At 38.7% G+C, this 14737-nt stretch overlaps 1 protein-coding gene across 1 annotated transcript in view; it reads left to right on the top strand.

Annotated features, from left to right (window-relative positions):
- The window catches only part of CCDC149 (coiled-coil domain containing 149), a 55456-nt gene that overhangs the window by 6466 nt on the left and 34253 nt on the right, over positions 1-14737 (top strand). Inside the window, exons 2-4 of the mRNA XM_059817573.1 lie at positions 2625-2786; positions 3330-3368; positions 14082-14189. Coding sequence (XP_059673556.1) covers positions 2625-2786; positions 3330-3368; positions 14082-14189 — 309 coding nt within the window. The remainder of the gene's footprint in view (positions 1-2624; positions 2787-3329; positions 3369-14081; positions 14190-14737) is intronic.

Genomic DNA, 14737 nt, shown 5'->3' with positions numbered 1-14737 from the left:
TGTTTTTCCTTCAAAAATGGTAATGGGAATTGGAAACATAGCTCTGTTGAACAATCAAATTCCACAGAAATGCTGTGGCTTTATTGTTTCTTGTAGCATAAGGCCAAGGAAACAAATTACTATACATTATTACTATTTTTATCCCATTTATTTGGGAAAGTCAATATATGCAAAAGGCAAAAATGTCTTCAAAAAGTCTTCTAGGTGGTCATTTTTATAGTAAAATCCGAGCAGTACATTGATCAGAGATGCCAAGCCCCTTCGTTCCGTATGGCACATCATCAGTATATAATTCATCAAGTTAAAACATACTTTAAATAAGGACGAAATCATTATTCCTTTTCATTTAGACCCCGAACACAACTGTCCCCACAATACGGTTCATTATCCTCAACCTAATAGATAATGGAGAATTCCCTTGCCCCCTCCAGTGCTGCTGTGAAAGTGAAGCCTTCTTCTATGCTTTGAGTGTGTCCTTTGTCGAGGGCTGTGACTCATGTCAAAAGCAAGGTTTGTTTAGCACTAGGTTTGTGTTTCCCACCTGATAAGCATTACTCTTCATAGTCTTATCTATATGCTCCCGTTAGCTTCTGACTCTTGTACACTGTTTCAAATACCAGCACTCGTGGCAAGGCTTGGAGGCACCTGCTGGTGGTGTGGTTGTCCTAAGGCGAGATGTTTAGCTTTGCTTCCCCTCCCACTGTGTACCTTGTCTAGGCTGTTCTGCTTCAGGTAGGCGTTGGCTGGATGGGCCAGCTTCCTTCTTCCTGGTAGTTAAAGGAACAGGACAGGCTGCTTGGTTCAGGGGTTTGGGCTGTTGGGTTTTTCTAAAGTGATTGTGAGGTTTGCTTTTACTTGTTTTTATTTGCAATTACTGTATCAGATTGTTCGTATTTAAAAACAATTTAGTGAAGGCATGTTTGAGGATTGACTAAGACATGAGATGAAACTGGGAAAAAAGAAGATTGTCAGAGGCAAATATTTCACTCTAAAGGAAGGAATTATTTTACCGAGTTTGAAGCAGTTTACCATGTCACTATAATCACTTGCTGACAATATTAAAGTTTAGCTTCTTATACCTTTCAGGGCTTTATCAGGGGAGTTGACATTTGTGTAAGGTATCAGTAAGGACATAAGTACATAGGTACAGTTGCCTTTGTTGATGCCAAGGCATCACAATCCAGAAAATTTATGGCAGGATTTCAACTTCAGTATTGCCAGAAATAAAATTAATCCAAGGTGGAAGTGTCCTTTTTGAGAGTTCAAATCCTTCTTGGAATTGCTTTTCTCATTCCCGTCCTGCTTTTTTGCAACTAAGCGTTTACCCTATTTGGAAAACTTTGGCTGTACTCATGTACCAAACTCGCTTTTCCCTTTCTCATTGACTTGAAATTGAGGTTAACAAAGTCAATTCCAAGCAAGTAGTACATATGAGTAATGATTTTTTCCCAAAGAACAGCACTGACTTGAACAGTATGGAAGTGCTGATGCTCTTGCTTTGTGCAAGAGCCCATAATGACAAAATATTCTTGTCAGAGTATATAATGAAACTATAAATTGTTTTCATGACTGCTGTGATATTTGGTCTCTTGCAGAGCACATTCAGAAAATATTTAGTGCCATGTCTTATGTGAGTAACATCAGAAATAGAAATACATGCTTTAGCATGAGCAGTGTCAAGTGGTGGGTAAGAAGAATCTGCTGATTGAACACATTAAGTGAAAAAAGCTGCCTGAAACTTCTGATAGGTAACATTCAGCCACTGCAGGAAAGGATGACATACACGTTACTCTCTCTTCGTCTCAGTGGGTAAAGGCAATGAAGCAGATGAGACTAATGCAGGACAGCTAAGATTTGCAAGTTCTGCTTTGCTCTGTGTATGAGCCCTGTGCATAAGAGCTGGTGGCTGGAGGAGAAGACTCACCTCTGCCTTCCCTCCCCATTCAGGTGTTTGCAGTATTTCCTGCATTATTTCCCATTCTTTTGACGCAGCAAGCACATGCGTATAGTATCACAGCTGAATTAGTTTCTTTTACCTGTGTTGATAGGGTATCACGCTGTAATTGTTTCAGACTCAAGATAAATTTTTTGGTTGCCAGTCATGCTACCCTTTCTGCTCTAACATGGTCTTGTTTCATTGTCCAGGTGGATGGCTGAGCCCAGAGGACATTGCTGGTAGTGGGGGGGGAGGAGGAGGCAAGGGGGAATGAGGTGGGAAATGCTGGTTGCTAACTGAGAGCTGGGTATTCTGGACATAAGTAGAAAAGGGAGTTTGCAAAGGCTTGTTTCTTCCAGCAGCCTTCCCAGGGCTGTGGGTCAAATTGTGAGGTTCCTGATACTGTTGCGTATGAGGGAAAAGAGAAGAAACTTGAATTACTGAAATTTTCTAACTCGCAGTGGTCAGGTGAGCATGTGGCCTTAACAAATGGATTTCAGGCTTCTGATGCAACAGATTTCTTTCCCATGATTGTTACTAATAAGCTAGAGACGACTTGTGGCAGACTTTGATCTTGTGCAGAGAGTCTTCCTCCACCTTTTCAGAGAAAAACTTTGAGCCTCTTGAATCCAGTACCGGCTGGGGTAGAAATGGCTTGTTACAATTATGTTTTTTTTCTCTTCTGCAGTATCTGGTGTGCAAAAGGAAGCTCGAAAGTAAAAAGGAAGCATTGCTAATCCTTTCCAAAGAGCTGGACACCTGTCAACAAGAAAGAGACCAGTACAAGCTTATGGCCAACCAGTTGCGGGAACGACATCAGTCTCTGAAAAAGAAGTATCGGGAGCTGATTGTAGGTTGTTCTTTATGAATACTGTATAATTGGGGGACAAGAATCAACCTCAAAAAAAAAAAAATGGAAAGAAGTCCATAATGAGTGCTGTAAAAATGTTTAGGTACTTGTTTACAGTAGTCCTGCAGTTGTACAGCCCTGATCATGTTATTACTCATTTGTTCCGCATTGATGAGGTAGTGCCTGTTATATAAGACACAGAAAGACAGTGCATGCTCTGAGGAAATTAGTTTCAGTCATAATTCCATTTAAAAACTGACTGCAGTATTATTATTCCACAGCAACTTAATGTACTGTTATGAAAAATAATGCAACATAAATTTGTAATGACCTGCTGTTCTAGAAATGTAAACAAATCTCCAGCCTTTGACAATTTTTTGAGATGAAATTAATATTACTGGTATTAATCATGATGCAATATTTTAAAAACTATTTTGTTAACATTTTACTTAAAATACATGTTTTAAAATTTGATCCACAAAGTTAATATAGTTGCTGGCTTCAAAAATAAGTTGCCAATGAAGTATGTTCGTTTATTTGTAGGATGGGGATCCATCCCTTCCACCTGAAAAGAGGAAACAGGTAGGATTTATTTTTCAGTTGACGTTCTTTATCTGCTACAAAAGTAGTTTGCGAAAGTGTGAAAATACTAAGAAATCTGGTAAAAAGCAAGCATTTCTGTGTATTGAAAAGCTCAGTCTTTAAACTGTGGCTTCTTATGCTTTCATCTAAACATGTTTCACTCTAAAATATCTGAACTATCATTAATTAGAATGTATAACTACTGCTTTTATGTTCACCTGAGACTGAAATTGGTTAGTGTACATAGGTTTGAGATTGTTCTCCTTGGTGTTTATCCTTCTAGTATTGAGTCCTAAAATGGATTTGTGACAGGACTTCTCATACTTAAAAGCAATTTGGGAATGCGTTGTCTGCATCCCATAGTTGTTAATTTATTGTTGTGAGTACTGTTTTCCATTAGGTACTCTCCCAGGTCATTTGGGCTCTATGAGCTATAAATGGTAAGAACAATGGTTCCCCTGAAAAACTTTTTGCCTGCTCACTTCCCCCCCCCCCCCCCCCCATCCCCCCCCCGGAAATCCACATATTGTCTCCCTGTTGCAGAGTGTTGGTTGTCACGTCTTAAAATTATCTTAATTTTTAAAGAAAAATGGCACCCAAAACAAAACGTGTGAGCGGGGAGAGGAGGAAAACCCAAAAGAACAAAAATTGTTACTGTAATTGCTAGTTTGAAAGTCTCAGACTTGGACTGTTTAAAATATGGTTATTGCATTCTCTTAATGGGTCAGAAGTTTTACTCATCATCTTTTCCCTGGGAGTTTGCATGTAATTCTTGCTATTTTCCTAAAATTTTAGGTGCTTAGGGTTTTGGTTGTTTGAAACTAAACTTTCAGAGGCAATATAATTACTCCTTCAGGCACTTAAACAAATAGCTGACAAGAAGTCAGTGTCTCAGTGTAGAATCATTTAACTTCCTCATTATTTAGCATAATTTATTTTAAATTCTGTTATTTCAACAGAATTCTAATAAAAGTTTATGACCAGATAGGTTTGTGCATTCTGACTACTAAAATTGGAGCTGAAGAATATGCAATTAAAAGGAAAAAAAACAATGCAGTATATAGGTCATTACAGAGATAAGTAGGAAGGGAGATTTGCCATTCCATGGATATTGTTATAATTCCTCTTCCATCTTTCAAAACAAATAAATCTGACACTTGTTTCCAAACTACTAGCAAAATTTAGTCTAAAGTCAGAAGTTGCAATTATCTTAAGTTTTGGCAAATCTTACCATGGTAAGTGCCTGGAAAGCCATTTAGTAATCTAGGTAGGAGTCTTTTTTTCTGAGGAAGTTATGTATTCATGCTAGGTAACAGTGAAAGAAAGAAAACCTTGTTCTCAAATGGGGTCGTTTATAGGTCTCCCCCAAGGCCAATATATACTTCAGGTTGTACAGTAATAGGCTGTTATCACGCTTTTTGAGTTTTCATTTTCCCGAGAAGTGTGTCTGTAAGCATACAAGGTGGATAATCTGAGGTAGTTAGCGCAACCTTTCTGAAGAAGAGTCTAGTTTTGCTCTGAGAAATGCATCAAAGAATAATAAAATAAAGTTATCAATATTTTTCCATTTTTACTGTGCGTATATTTCTTAGCATTGTCTCATCTAAGAGAGTCAAATTCTCTGTGCTCTTTTGGACCTTTTCGATCCCCTTTTTGCCCAGAAGCCTAGTTGCCTGCTGGAAGAAGTTTGTGACCTCAGTCACTTCATAAAAACAGAGACCCTGATCCTATAATGAATTTTGTATGACACAAAAGTGCATCTTTTTTCTCATGGTCAGAAATGAGATGAAAACATGATATGCTGAACAATTTGCTATCTGTTATGTTTCTTTACCGCAACTGAGAAATTATTGTGGAAATTGCAATCTAGAACCTTAAATGTAATAGGTTGGTTGGAATTGCTACTTCCTTCTCCTTCATCTCATCGTTTTTCATCTTTATTATCCATTATACTTTGTGACTTCTTAAAATATCTTGTTTTCCACACGGTGCCTTCTCTCCCTGTTCTGCAACACAGAATTTTCATGTTTTATATGGAAATATCATGTAATCAGGCGATTTCTTATCAGCAAGCAGTTAACTCGGAGTGTGTTTCTGTAAAATTGGTCTTACTTAAAGGTACCTTAATGTCCAGTGCTCTGCAGTGTTTTCCCTCTCAAAGCTGTGTGTGCAGTGGTACACATCTCTGACATAATCCAAAGATTATTCCATGTATGTTGCCTTCTGACAACCAAAAAAAGCAGGAAATGAGAAACGGTGCTACTGAAATCTCTTTTCCTGCAATTGGTGTTTTAACATTACCGTTGTTATCACAGCCTGTGAGCGGTCAGTGCTTTCCTGGCCCCTCTTATCAAATATTCAAAATTAAATGCTGTGGTTGAAGGTAGTTTTATAATGTCATGTGGTGTCAGGTGTAGGGTAATTTTTGGAAAAGTAATGGAGGGGTGAAATATTTCAGGAGGATAGGAATAATGAAGACTTGATTTTGATGTTAAAATTCACCAGATGGTAAACAATAGACACTCCCCATTTTGAAAGGCGTGTTAAAATGTTGCTCTGTCTACAGAGCCTCTGTTGTGCATCCTACATAAATAGAAATTCTACCATTCTGCAGTGGTATACATTTATATGCATTTGCTGTGATACAGAACATTTCTATGACATTGGCAAACAAATACTGGATATCTGTTGGACAGTGTTGCCATGCTGGGAAACTTAAAGAAAAAAAACATTGATGGGATTTCTAGCTTGATTTATACTGATTATTATTTTCATCTACATTGCTTAAATTTTCAGTATAACTTCAGTCTGGGAGAAGGTTTGTCATTGAAATAACAGATTAGTGAATCCTTTGACCTTCTATATGAAACGGAAGTTCTTTTAATACAAATGAGATCCTTTGCATAAACAAAGGTGAAGTAAAACACGTGGTTAGGAAAATGGCTGTGCTGGGCCACAGTCCTAAATATGCTTTGCTTAATTTGATCTCAGTGAGACCACTCAGTTGGACATAGTGGGTCTGCAGTGGGGCTGTGTGTCAAGAATAAACCAGCAATGCATATGTTCACTGGCAAGGGCTTATATTTGTATTTTAAATGTATGAGGAATCGAATTAAATGGAGCTAAACATCACAGGATCACAGAATGGCTGAGGTGGGAAGGCAGCTCTTGAGAACAATTAGTCCAATCCCCCCGCTCAAGCGGGGCCACTAGAGCAAGTTGCCCAGGATCGTGTCCAGTCAGATTCTGAACATTTGCAAGTGTGGAGACTCCACAGCCTCTCTGGGCAACCTGTTCCAGCATTTGACCACTCTTACAGTAAAAAAGTGTTGGGGTTTTTTTTGTGTGTGCAGATACCTGCAGGTATTGGGGTGACTAGAATCCCGCATGAAGATCATAGCCTGTGAACATGAAGCTTCTTCTAGTTGTGTGAAGAAGGCCTCATCTACTCCTCCTTCCTGATCGGGAGATCTATAGCAGATACCCAATACGAGAGCATCCATGTTGATCTGCCGGCTAATCTTGACCCAAAAGCTCTCATCTGACTCCTGACCTCTCCCAAGGCAGGGCTCCATGCAGTCCAGCTGCTCTCTGACATAAAGGGCAACACCCCCTCCTCTCCTTGCCAGCTGTCCTTCCTAAAGAGCCTGTATGCCTCCATTGCAGGACTCCAGTCATGTGAGCTATCCCACCAATTCTGCATGATCCCAATGAGACTGTAGCCCTGTAACTGCACACAGACTTCGAACTCTTCCGCTGTAGTAGAGGCCTCTGAGTGGCATCCAAGTGTGCCGGTTCTGCAGTACAGGCTGGAGAGCTTTCCCCACAAGGCTGTTCTGCAGGCACTTCCCAGGCTCTTGGCTTGCCTACCCTGTCCCAAACCTCCTTGTTTCTTCCTCTATCATTTCTAGTTTAAAGCTCTCCTTACGAGGTTGGCCAGCCTGTTGGCAAAGATGCTTTTGCCTCATGTAGTCCAGCGCATCCTGTGTCTTCCAAGCAGCTGTTGAGCCTTAGGGAGGATCCCATGGTCATAGACCCCTCTTTGAGGCTCCTAATAATGAGCCTCATAACATAATGGTTACATAGTCCTAATATAGAGCACAGCTTGATAGTTACTCTTTTTGCCAGGCAAAAAGTCTCATCAGAGAACCTGTGTGTGTCTTTCCTGAAAGTCGTGGTCCTTAACTCTGTTATAGTTATCCACAAGTGTCCCAAGGTGATTCATTCAAGCCAAGACTCTGACTGCTTCAGCGATCATTGGTTCCAGACAGAACTGTGTTGTGACATACCACAAATGGACCCATTTTGATCTCTTCCACTTCCAGCCTAACCTGCTCAGCTGTCACAATTCACTTTCGAAACAAACTTCAGGGATTACCTTATGACCGTTTTTGACATCATCAGAAAAAATGACTAGTGTGACTATAGTGTGACTATTTCTGGTTAATTAATGAATTTGGGAAATTTTGCTAGTCTTGTGCTAAGGTGCAAAAGCTGCATTCAGGGTCCTGTGGGATAAAATCTTCAGATAAAGTTCTCTACAGGGTAAGCAATTGTTTTGTATTTATCTCACAAGGGTGCTGTGAAGATTAATGTGATTTCCTCCTCTCTTCAGAGGGTTTGAAGATGAAAAACATGATGTATGTGCCAAACTGAGGCCTGTGCGCTTTGCTCTGGTTTGTAGGTGCATGTGTTTGACTCTCACAGTGTGAGGTAGCAGATGGAAAACAGTGAGAACAATATTCTCGTGGATTTCAGAATATGCCTGCTCTAAGAGCATAGCTGGTGGAGAGATTTTGGGTTCTGTAAACTGTAATTTGCTGTTCCATTGATAGGAATAGGTGACAGTATGCAAAAGCTAGAACTTCTTAGCCACACTATGAATCATGTGTTGTGAAGTGACACTGCTGTTTCTTCAACATGTAGGTTCTGCGGTAAACATGAGGCTAGGAGAGATGAAATGCTGATTCTAATGGATGTGACTGTCCCTTTCTGAAATTTGGAGCGCTGTTCGGACCTGACATGTACAACACCCTCTGCTCCGGTTGCTGTGTCTTACCTTGATGGAATAGAGAGGCACTTGTCCACACCCCTGCAGCTGAATGCTGCCGATAAATACTCTGTTAACTAGTCACTACACTTAAAATGTTTAAGGGATTTTGATTCTTTCTTTTTCTGCATTATTTCAAAGTTTAAGTTGTCCTTAAAATCTCAAAGCAGCTAAAATATTTCTGATCAAACAAGCCAATGAAACAGTCTTTTCTTCTGTCATAGTATAGTAGTCTTTTTATAAGTACAAATTAATAATTTCTCTTAGACTACGTTCATGTGCTACGTTGATGCCTACATGGAGCATGGGAGGGCTGAAGTTCATAATTGAACCTTCACAGTGAAGGAATTTCTGCCCAGTAACTTCTCATGATACTGGCAGTTCATACCGATGCCCTCGGTTGCTGCTTATGATGTATGTTAACAAGTTGCTTTGCAAAAACTGGCCTCTTAAAAGAGTCTGTAGTTGATGCTAACTTTATTTTGTTCGTCAGCCTTTGGCAAATGCTCTAGGTCTGGCTGGGCGGTGTTTGGTCCTGTACAACACTATGCTAAGCTAATACACAGAAGACTGGTTGAAAAGGAGGGAAAAAATATTAATTTTATATGTCTATTGCTAAAATGGCTTTTTGGTTCTATTAATCAGCTCTATAAAAATTGTGATTGCTGAGTGTCTTGAAGGTATGTGAGCACGAGCGAGTCTTTCTTGTTTTGCAGAGCCTTGTCAGGTTTTGGCTGGTGTGCTTCTGTGGTGCTTCCTGGTTCTCAGAGCTGCATATACTCAGAGGAGGAGAGGATTTTCTTCTTGTTTTATGTCAAGTGACTGCTTGGCAAGGCTTTTGATTTTTGCTGTTGTTTTTCTGTGGGGAAATATGACCCTTATTAAGTATATTTTGTTTAGTATGCCCAGGACCTATAATTTCAGAAGTGTTCTCTACATGGCTTTTCAACTTAAAGAGAAAAATGCAATAATTTTTGCTTTTTATTGTAAGAAACCTAGTGCTAGGGGAGGTCGTCGGTTCTTCTACCTTGGAGTGAACAGTGGTAGTTGGTAAGCAGAGCAGGTTTTTCTGTATTAATTCAGCCATTGCAATCATATGAATGCATTGGAGGAGAAACTGCAATTAAGTTTGCTATCAGTCACACCCATCAAGTGTACTTAATGTTTCATCAAACTTCTTTTTCTGTCAGCCCTATAATTCAGTGTTCTTTGTTTGAAGGTGTGGCTGAAAGAAACATAAGAGACTGTAAACTGCAGTATAGAAATGCTTGTTTGTATTTAAAAATATTTTTAAACTGTAAAGATATGTTGGAAGTTTCCTCCTCTTCCCCCTTGCCAAATTACTTTTTCAGGCAGTATCTAAAGGCAGAAAGTCTTTTTTTTTTTTAAATCTATTTTTTTTAAGTGTCTGATAAGATTTATGTGCAAGAGAATTGAGAGCTATATTAAAGACTATGTTACTATCCATCATTTTTAAAGTGGTGTGAAGAAAAATAACACTGTATGTATGTGTGGCTAGATTTGCAGAATTGTTAAAGGAGCCAAATTCAAGTGTAGTGCACAATTCCAGGGATGACTATTTGGAGTTACTGGGGCTTTTTTCCCCTTCTTCTTGGGTTATTGGTCAGTAGTGACCAAAGATCTGTTGCTGTCTGACAGGTATTCACTGGCTTATGTTAATAAATATTTATAGGTATTTTTGTCAGTAGTTTCAGAGGCTTATATGTAGCTAAAAGTAAGGCTCTCTTCCACCTTCTATCCCAAAAATGTTCTTCCAAATTTTAACAAAGTCTAAGTGGAAAAGGGTGAGGTCTGTGATCCCATCCCATTGAATCTTTCACTCTCTGGTCTGTTCTGATTTATGGTGCTTTTTTTCCCCCTATGTAATAAAGGTAGGTACTTCCCACTTCTCACTCTCACATCAATCTTTTTCACCTTTCATCTTACCTTCTGGTGGGATCATTGTCAGTAGTCGTGTTTGCTTTTGGTCAGAGGAAAAAGGAATGTGGGGACAATTTCTTATGTCTATGGGGGTTTGGACTGTGCTCAAATCATACATGCACGCTTCCCTGTGACAGATGGACATAAAACAAGTAGCTTGTCGTGCTGCAGAGACTCAAGAATACCTACTAGACACTGGACGTCACCAGAGGTGGACAGAGCTCCAGGAAGATTCTCTGATATTGGGCAGTCAGTTAAAGACTTGAATGAAGCACTATCTGTTATTTAGTATTACAAATAGTTGCATTGAGAGAGGGTAGGAGAAACCAAGAGTTTCCACTGCTGCGCGTTGTTGCAGAGGCAACACAAGATGAGGCAGTAGAAAGGTATAGACCTCTGCGTCTTTCCCTTCTGTTACCCACGGCTCAGAAATCTCTCTTCATCAGTACTTTGGAGTTAGTTTTGAATAGTGTGAGTGAAGGAAGTAAAGTCTCTGGCAGTTACAGGAGGCTTTTTAAGGCTTCACCTAGAATCAAAAGAAACTGTCAAAGAAATTCAGTCTAGAGAAGCTGAATTTGGCTAATTTTCAGAGAGTTGTTCCGTGTTGCACAGCTAAATGATATGAGCTTTATAGTCTGCTGAAGTAACTTGTCTTGAATTTCTAAGTGAATTCTGTGTTTGTTCTATGAATATTGAAAAGAAGTTGCCAGGTGGAAAAATGAATCGCCTTTCTCCTTGCATAGATTTCTCCCCTTTCCTCAAAAAATATATGCTTACAGGTTCACAAAGCCAGTCCTCCATTGTTAGTTTTATCATCGTTCAACCATATGGTATGTTTTCTTATATATGCCAAAGAAATGGTACCAAGTCCAGGTGTCGTTCAATGTATCCTCTTGGCTGGCTCTCTTTAAGCCCAGTAGAGCACTTTTGAAAATCAAATGTTTCTCCTTCTATCCACATTTAACTGAGAGCTTTAATGAGGTCTTGCCAAAACCTTTAAAACTGGGAACAATCTAAATTATACATTGTATGGAACCTCTAAGCCAGGGAAATGAATAATTGCTGGAGACTACTTCTGTGACATAGCTTGGTTGTTTTAGTTTAACAGAAGTATAATGGAAGCTTTGCATTAAGAAGCAAGTCTATACTTAGCTCATTGTAATGCTCTTAGTATGCTTAAACGAGGCTGTTTTATTTTGGTGTCTAAAATTCTTCGTTTAAAGTTTCTTCCAAAATCTCTGTCTCAAGTGTAAAGGTTTTTGTCACGTTAAGTCATTTATATGACTGACAAATAAAATTCACCATAGAATTGCAATCTCAGAGAAATGGTCTTAAAGGAAATAAATCTGAGCAGGAAAATTTAGTATAGGCATGGTAATGCCTTTTCTGCAGTTACTGGGAGCTGGGTTTTGACTACAGACGGCTAGAATCCTGGTCTTGTGGCTGTAAACACTGATTAGTGAGATTGAGTTCTTCCCAGGTGTTGAAATTACATGTGGCATTGCAGTGTTAGGAGTTGTTCAAATTCATCATATAAAGGGACTTTATAAATAGAAGTGTTTCAGAGAGGTTTGTGCAAATCATGTTCCTTTTAACTGAGTCTGGTGGTTGGATGGCCTCTACTGAAAGTCAGCTTTCTTCAAAAAAAAAAAAAAAAAAAGGCAGCTGAGCAGTACCCATAGATACTTCAGTTTAAATACAATTTCCTGCAAACATGGGTTGTTTTCTTTCTTTTAAACAGCCATTAAGAAGTACCTCTCAAAACCATTGGCTGAATGTGTTCTGAAGCTCCTTGATTCATTCAGTATACGAATGACTATTACACATTCATTTAATGTGTAGAAAGAAAAAAGTCATTCTACCAAAGCATACTTGAGGGACCTTTTGCGTTGCTTGAATGGTTGCTGTCTTGAAAATAAAATTAAAGGCAGCTTAATTTCGGCACTACAACTGGCTATTTACGTTTTTTGCTATTACACTTTTTTCCCAAATTATTTATTTGCAGTCTTCAGGTTTATCAGTAGTTTAAAAAATGCTTTACTCTCTTCCAAAACTCTGGGAAACTTACCTTACTTTCTTCTGAACCTGTGATCGCAGAGCACCAGAATTACAGAAGCTGTAGCAGTGAATCAGGCTTGTTCATCAAGTAGGATATATCAGTTTCTTGAGTTATTTTTCCTGTTTAAAAGTTTGAAGCTATTGCTATTTTAGACCAATTGGAGTTTGCAGCCAGCTTCTGCATATAGTAGCGTACAAAAGTTCCAACTGATGGTAGTTTAATAGTCTAATCCTGCAACTGGTCAGATGCATGTGTAGCTATATTCATGTTAACAGTTCTCTTAAATATGAAACAGGATGTGTGGAATTAGCAGTTTTTGGTGAACAAGGGGAAAGATAGCAGGAATGGCTATCAGATGCCTTGTTGATTTGATAGTGTATGCATTTTAAAGATAAAACTCACAAAAACATCCTACGAGACGTCAAGCGATAGTGAGAATGACTGGGTAAAAGAGCAGGACTGAAAAAGAGAGAGATCAAAATAGAGAAATGGGGGAGTTGAAAGAGAAGGCGCAGCAGGTAGGGAAGCTAAACCTAAACCTAAAATACCAAGAGAGAACTAGGAACAGTCAGTTGATGTGTTGGCCTCAAACCCAGGGAGTACATGTAAGGGTAGCTAGGAAATACAGATTCATGGGGCTTTACCAAGTCATGATCTGAAAATTCTTTTTTTATTTCTTTTTATACTCTTCAGATTTATGGCAATGGATGACGCACCTATCAATGTCTTGAAAGCCTGCATATTAGCCACTATGATTATAGCTCTCTTAGAAGAGATGCCATTGGTAGGCTTTTCTTGTGCTGGATCGATGTTTGTGTATTCGTGAGATATTTTTAGGGTAAAAATACAATAAATTTATCTGTAGTATTTGCTCATTTTCAGATATCATAGATAGGAAAGGAGGAGATTGCATTATTTTTGGTTAGTGATCAAGACGATGGAATTTAATTGTAAAATTATAGACCAGACTGCTTGCCCTGCTAACTTAGTAGGTTAATGTGAATGATAACTTTTGACCTGGATTATTTGGGGATGGAAGGTGTGTTTGGTTTTAATCTCTAGTTTTCACCTCTATTTTTCTAGAAGTCTACATACTAGCTGACAACACAAGTCAGGTCACATTTGAAATTTTGTGCTACTAGGTATCCATGGTACAGCTCCGTATAGGGGCAGGGACTCTGACTGGCATCCTCTTTACTGGCTAGGAATCTCCTCTAAACACTATTAGGGAATATAATTACATCATCGTTATTTCTCAGCTGTGCCTTTTGTCTAATTATATGCAAGTTTATTAACTATTAATTTAACTATTATTTAGGCAACTTTGTATAAACATTGTTAAAGTACTCTGCACTTCGCTCTTCCCACCAGCCAAGATACCAGAGCTAGCGGAGATGTTTTCTATTTGTCTTGTTTGGGGCTTGTGTGCTGTTCTGGCACTGTGTGTGCATACATGATCTATGTATTTCCTACCATTAAAGATAACGGAACCCTGGTGACTTCTCTTGTTCTCTCTCTAATGAAGCATGAAGTCTGGGTACCAACAACAATAAAAGTAAAGATTGTTGGCAGACAAGGAGTAAGTTTAGGGTTTCTTTTCAGTCACCACTTAAACTTCTCTCCATAGGCACTAACTTATGACTGATATTTACTCCTTTTCTAGGCAAATCTTGCACAACTACTGAGTGAGGCTCAAGATCGAAATAAACATCTTGGAGAAGAGATTAGAGAGCTTCAGCAGAGACTGGGAGAAGTACAAGGTGACAATAAGGTATTAGAAATTTTTGTTACCAAAATGTGTAAACTGGGCTGGAGTTTTGCATTTACTTCTTAGGAAAACAAATAAAACAATGGGTTACAAGAACTTCTAGAATACTTTGATTACAGTAAATGCTCAAAACAGTAGAACAAAAGAAGCTTGTGCAGGATACCAGTAAGTGCAGCTTATTATATATTTTTGTGTGCTGCTTTTGCTCTGTTGTCTTTAACTATGTATTTTGCACCTAGCTTTGCTTTAATGATCTCAGACTTTCTCTCTTTCTCTGTCTTTCTCTCTTTCTCTGTCTTTCTCTCTTTCTCTGTCTTTCTCTCTTTCTCTGTCTTTCTCTCTTTCTCTCTTATTTGTTAGTGGTATTTCCTCTTACAAATAAGTATGGATAAGCATGTATTCTTCATCATGTGATAATTTTCAATTTTTTTGCAATGAAAATGCAAAATTTTAGTAGATGATAAAACCAGGGGAGGCATAATTTTTCCCTTCAGAAATATAGAGCAGTTGATCACAAATATATATAGTGAGCTTTGTATTAAGCCCTTATC

The sequence above is a fragment of the Gavia stellata genome, chromosome 5 (genome assembly GCF_030936135.1).
Source record: "Gavia stellata isolate bGavSte3 chromosome 5, bGavSte3.hap2, whole genome shotgun sequence".
In the NCBI taxonomy this organism is placed as follows: domain Eukaryota; kingdom Metazoa; phylum Chordata; class Aves; order Gaviiformes; family Gaviidae; genus Gavia; species Gavia stellata.
This window is presented reverse-complemented; position numbering and strand designations above follow the sequence as displayed.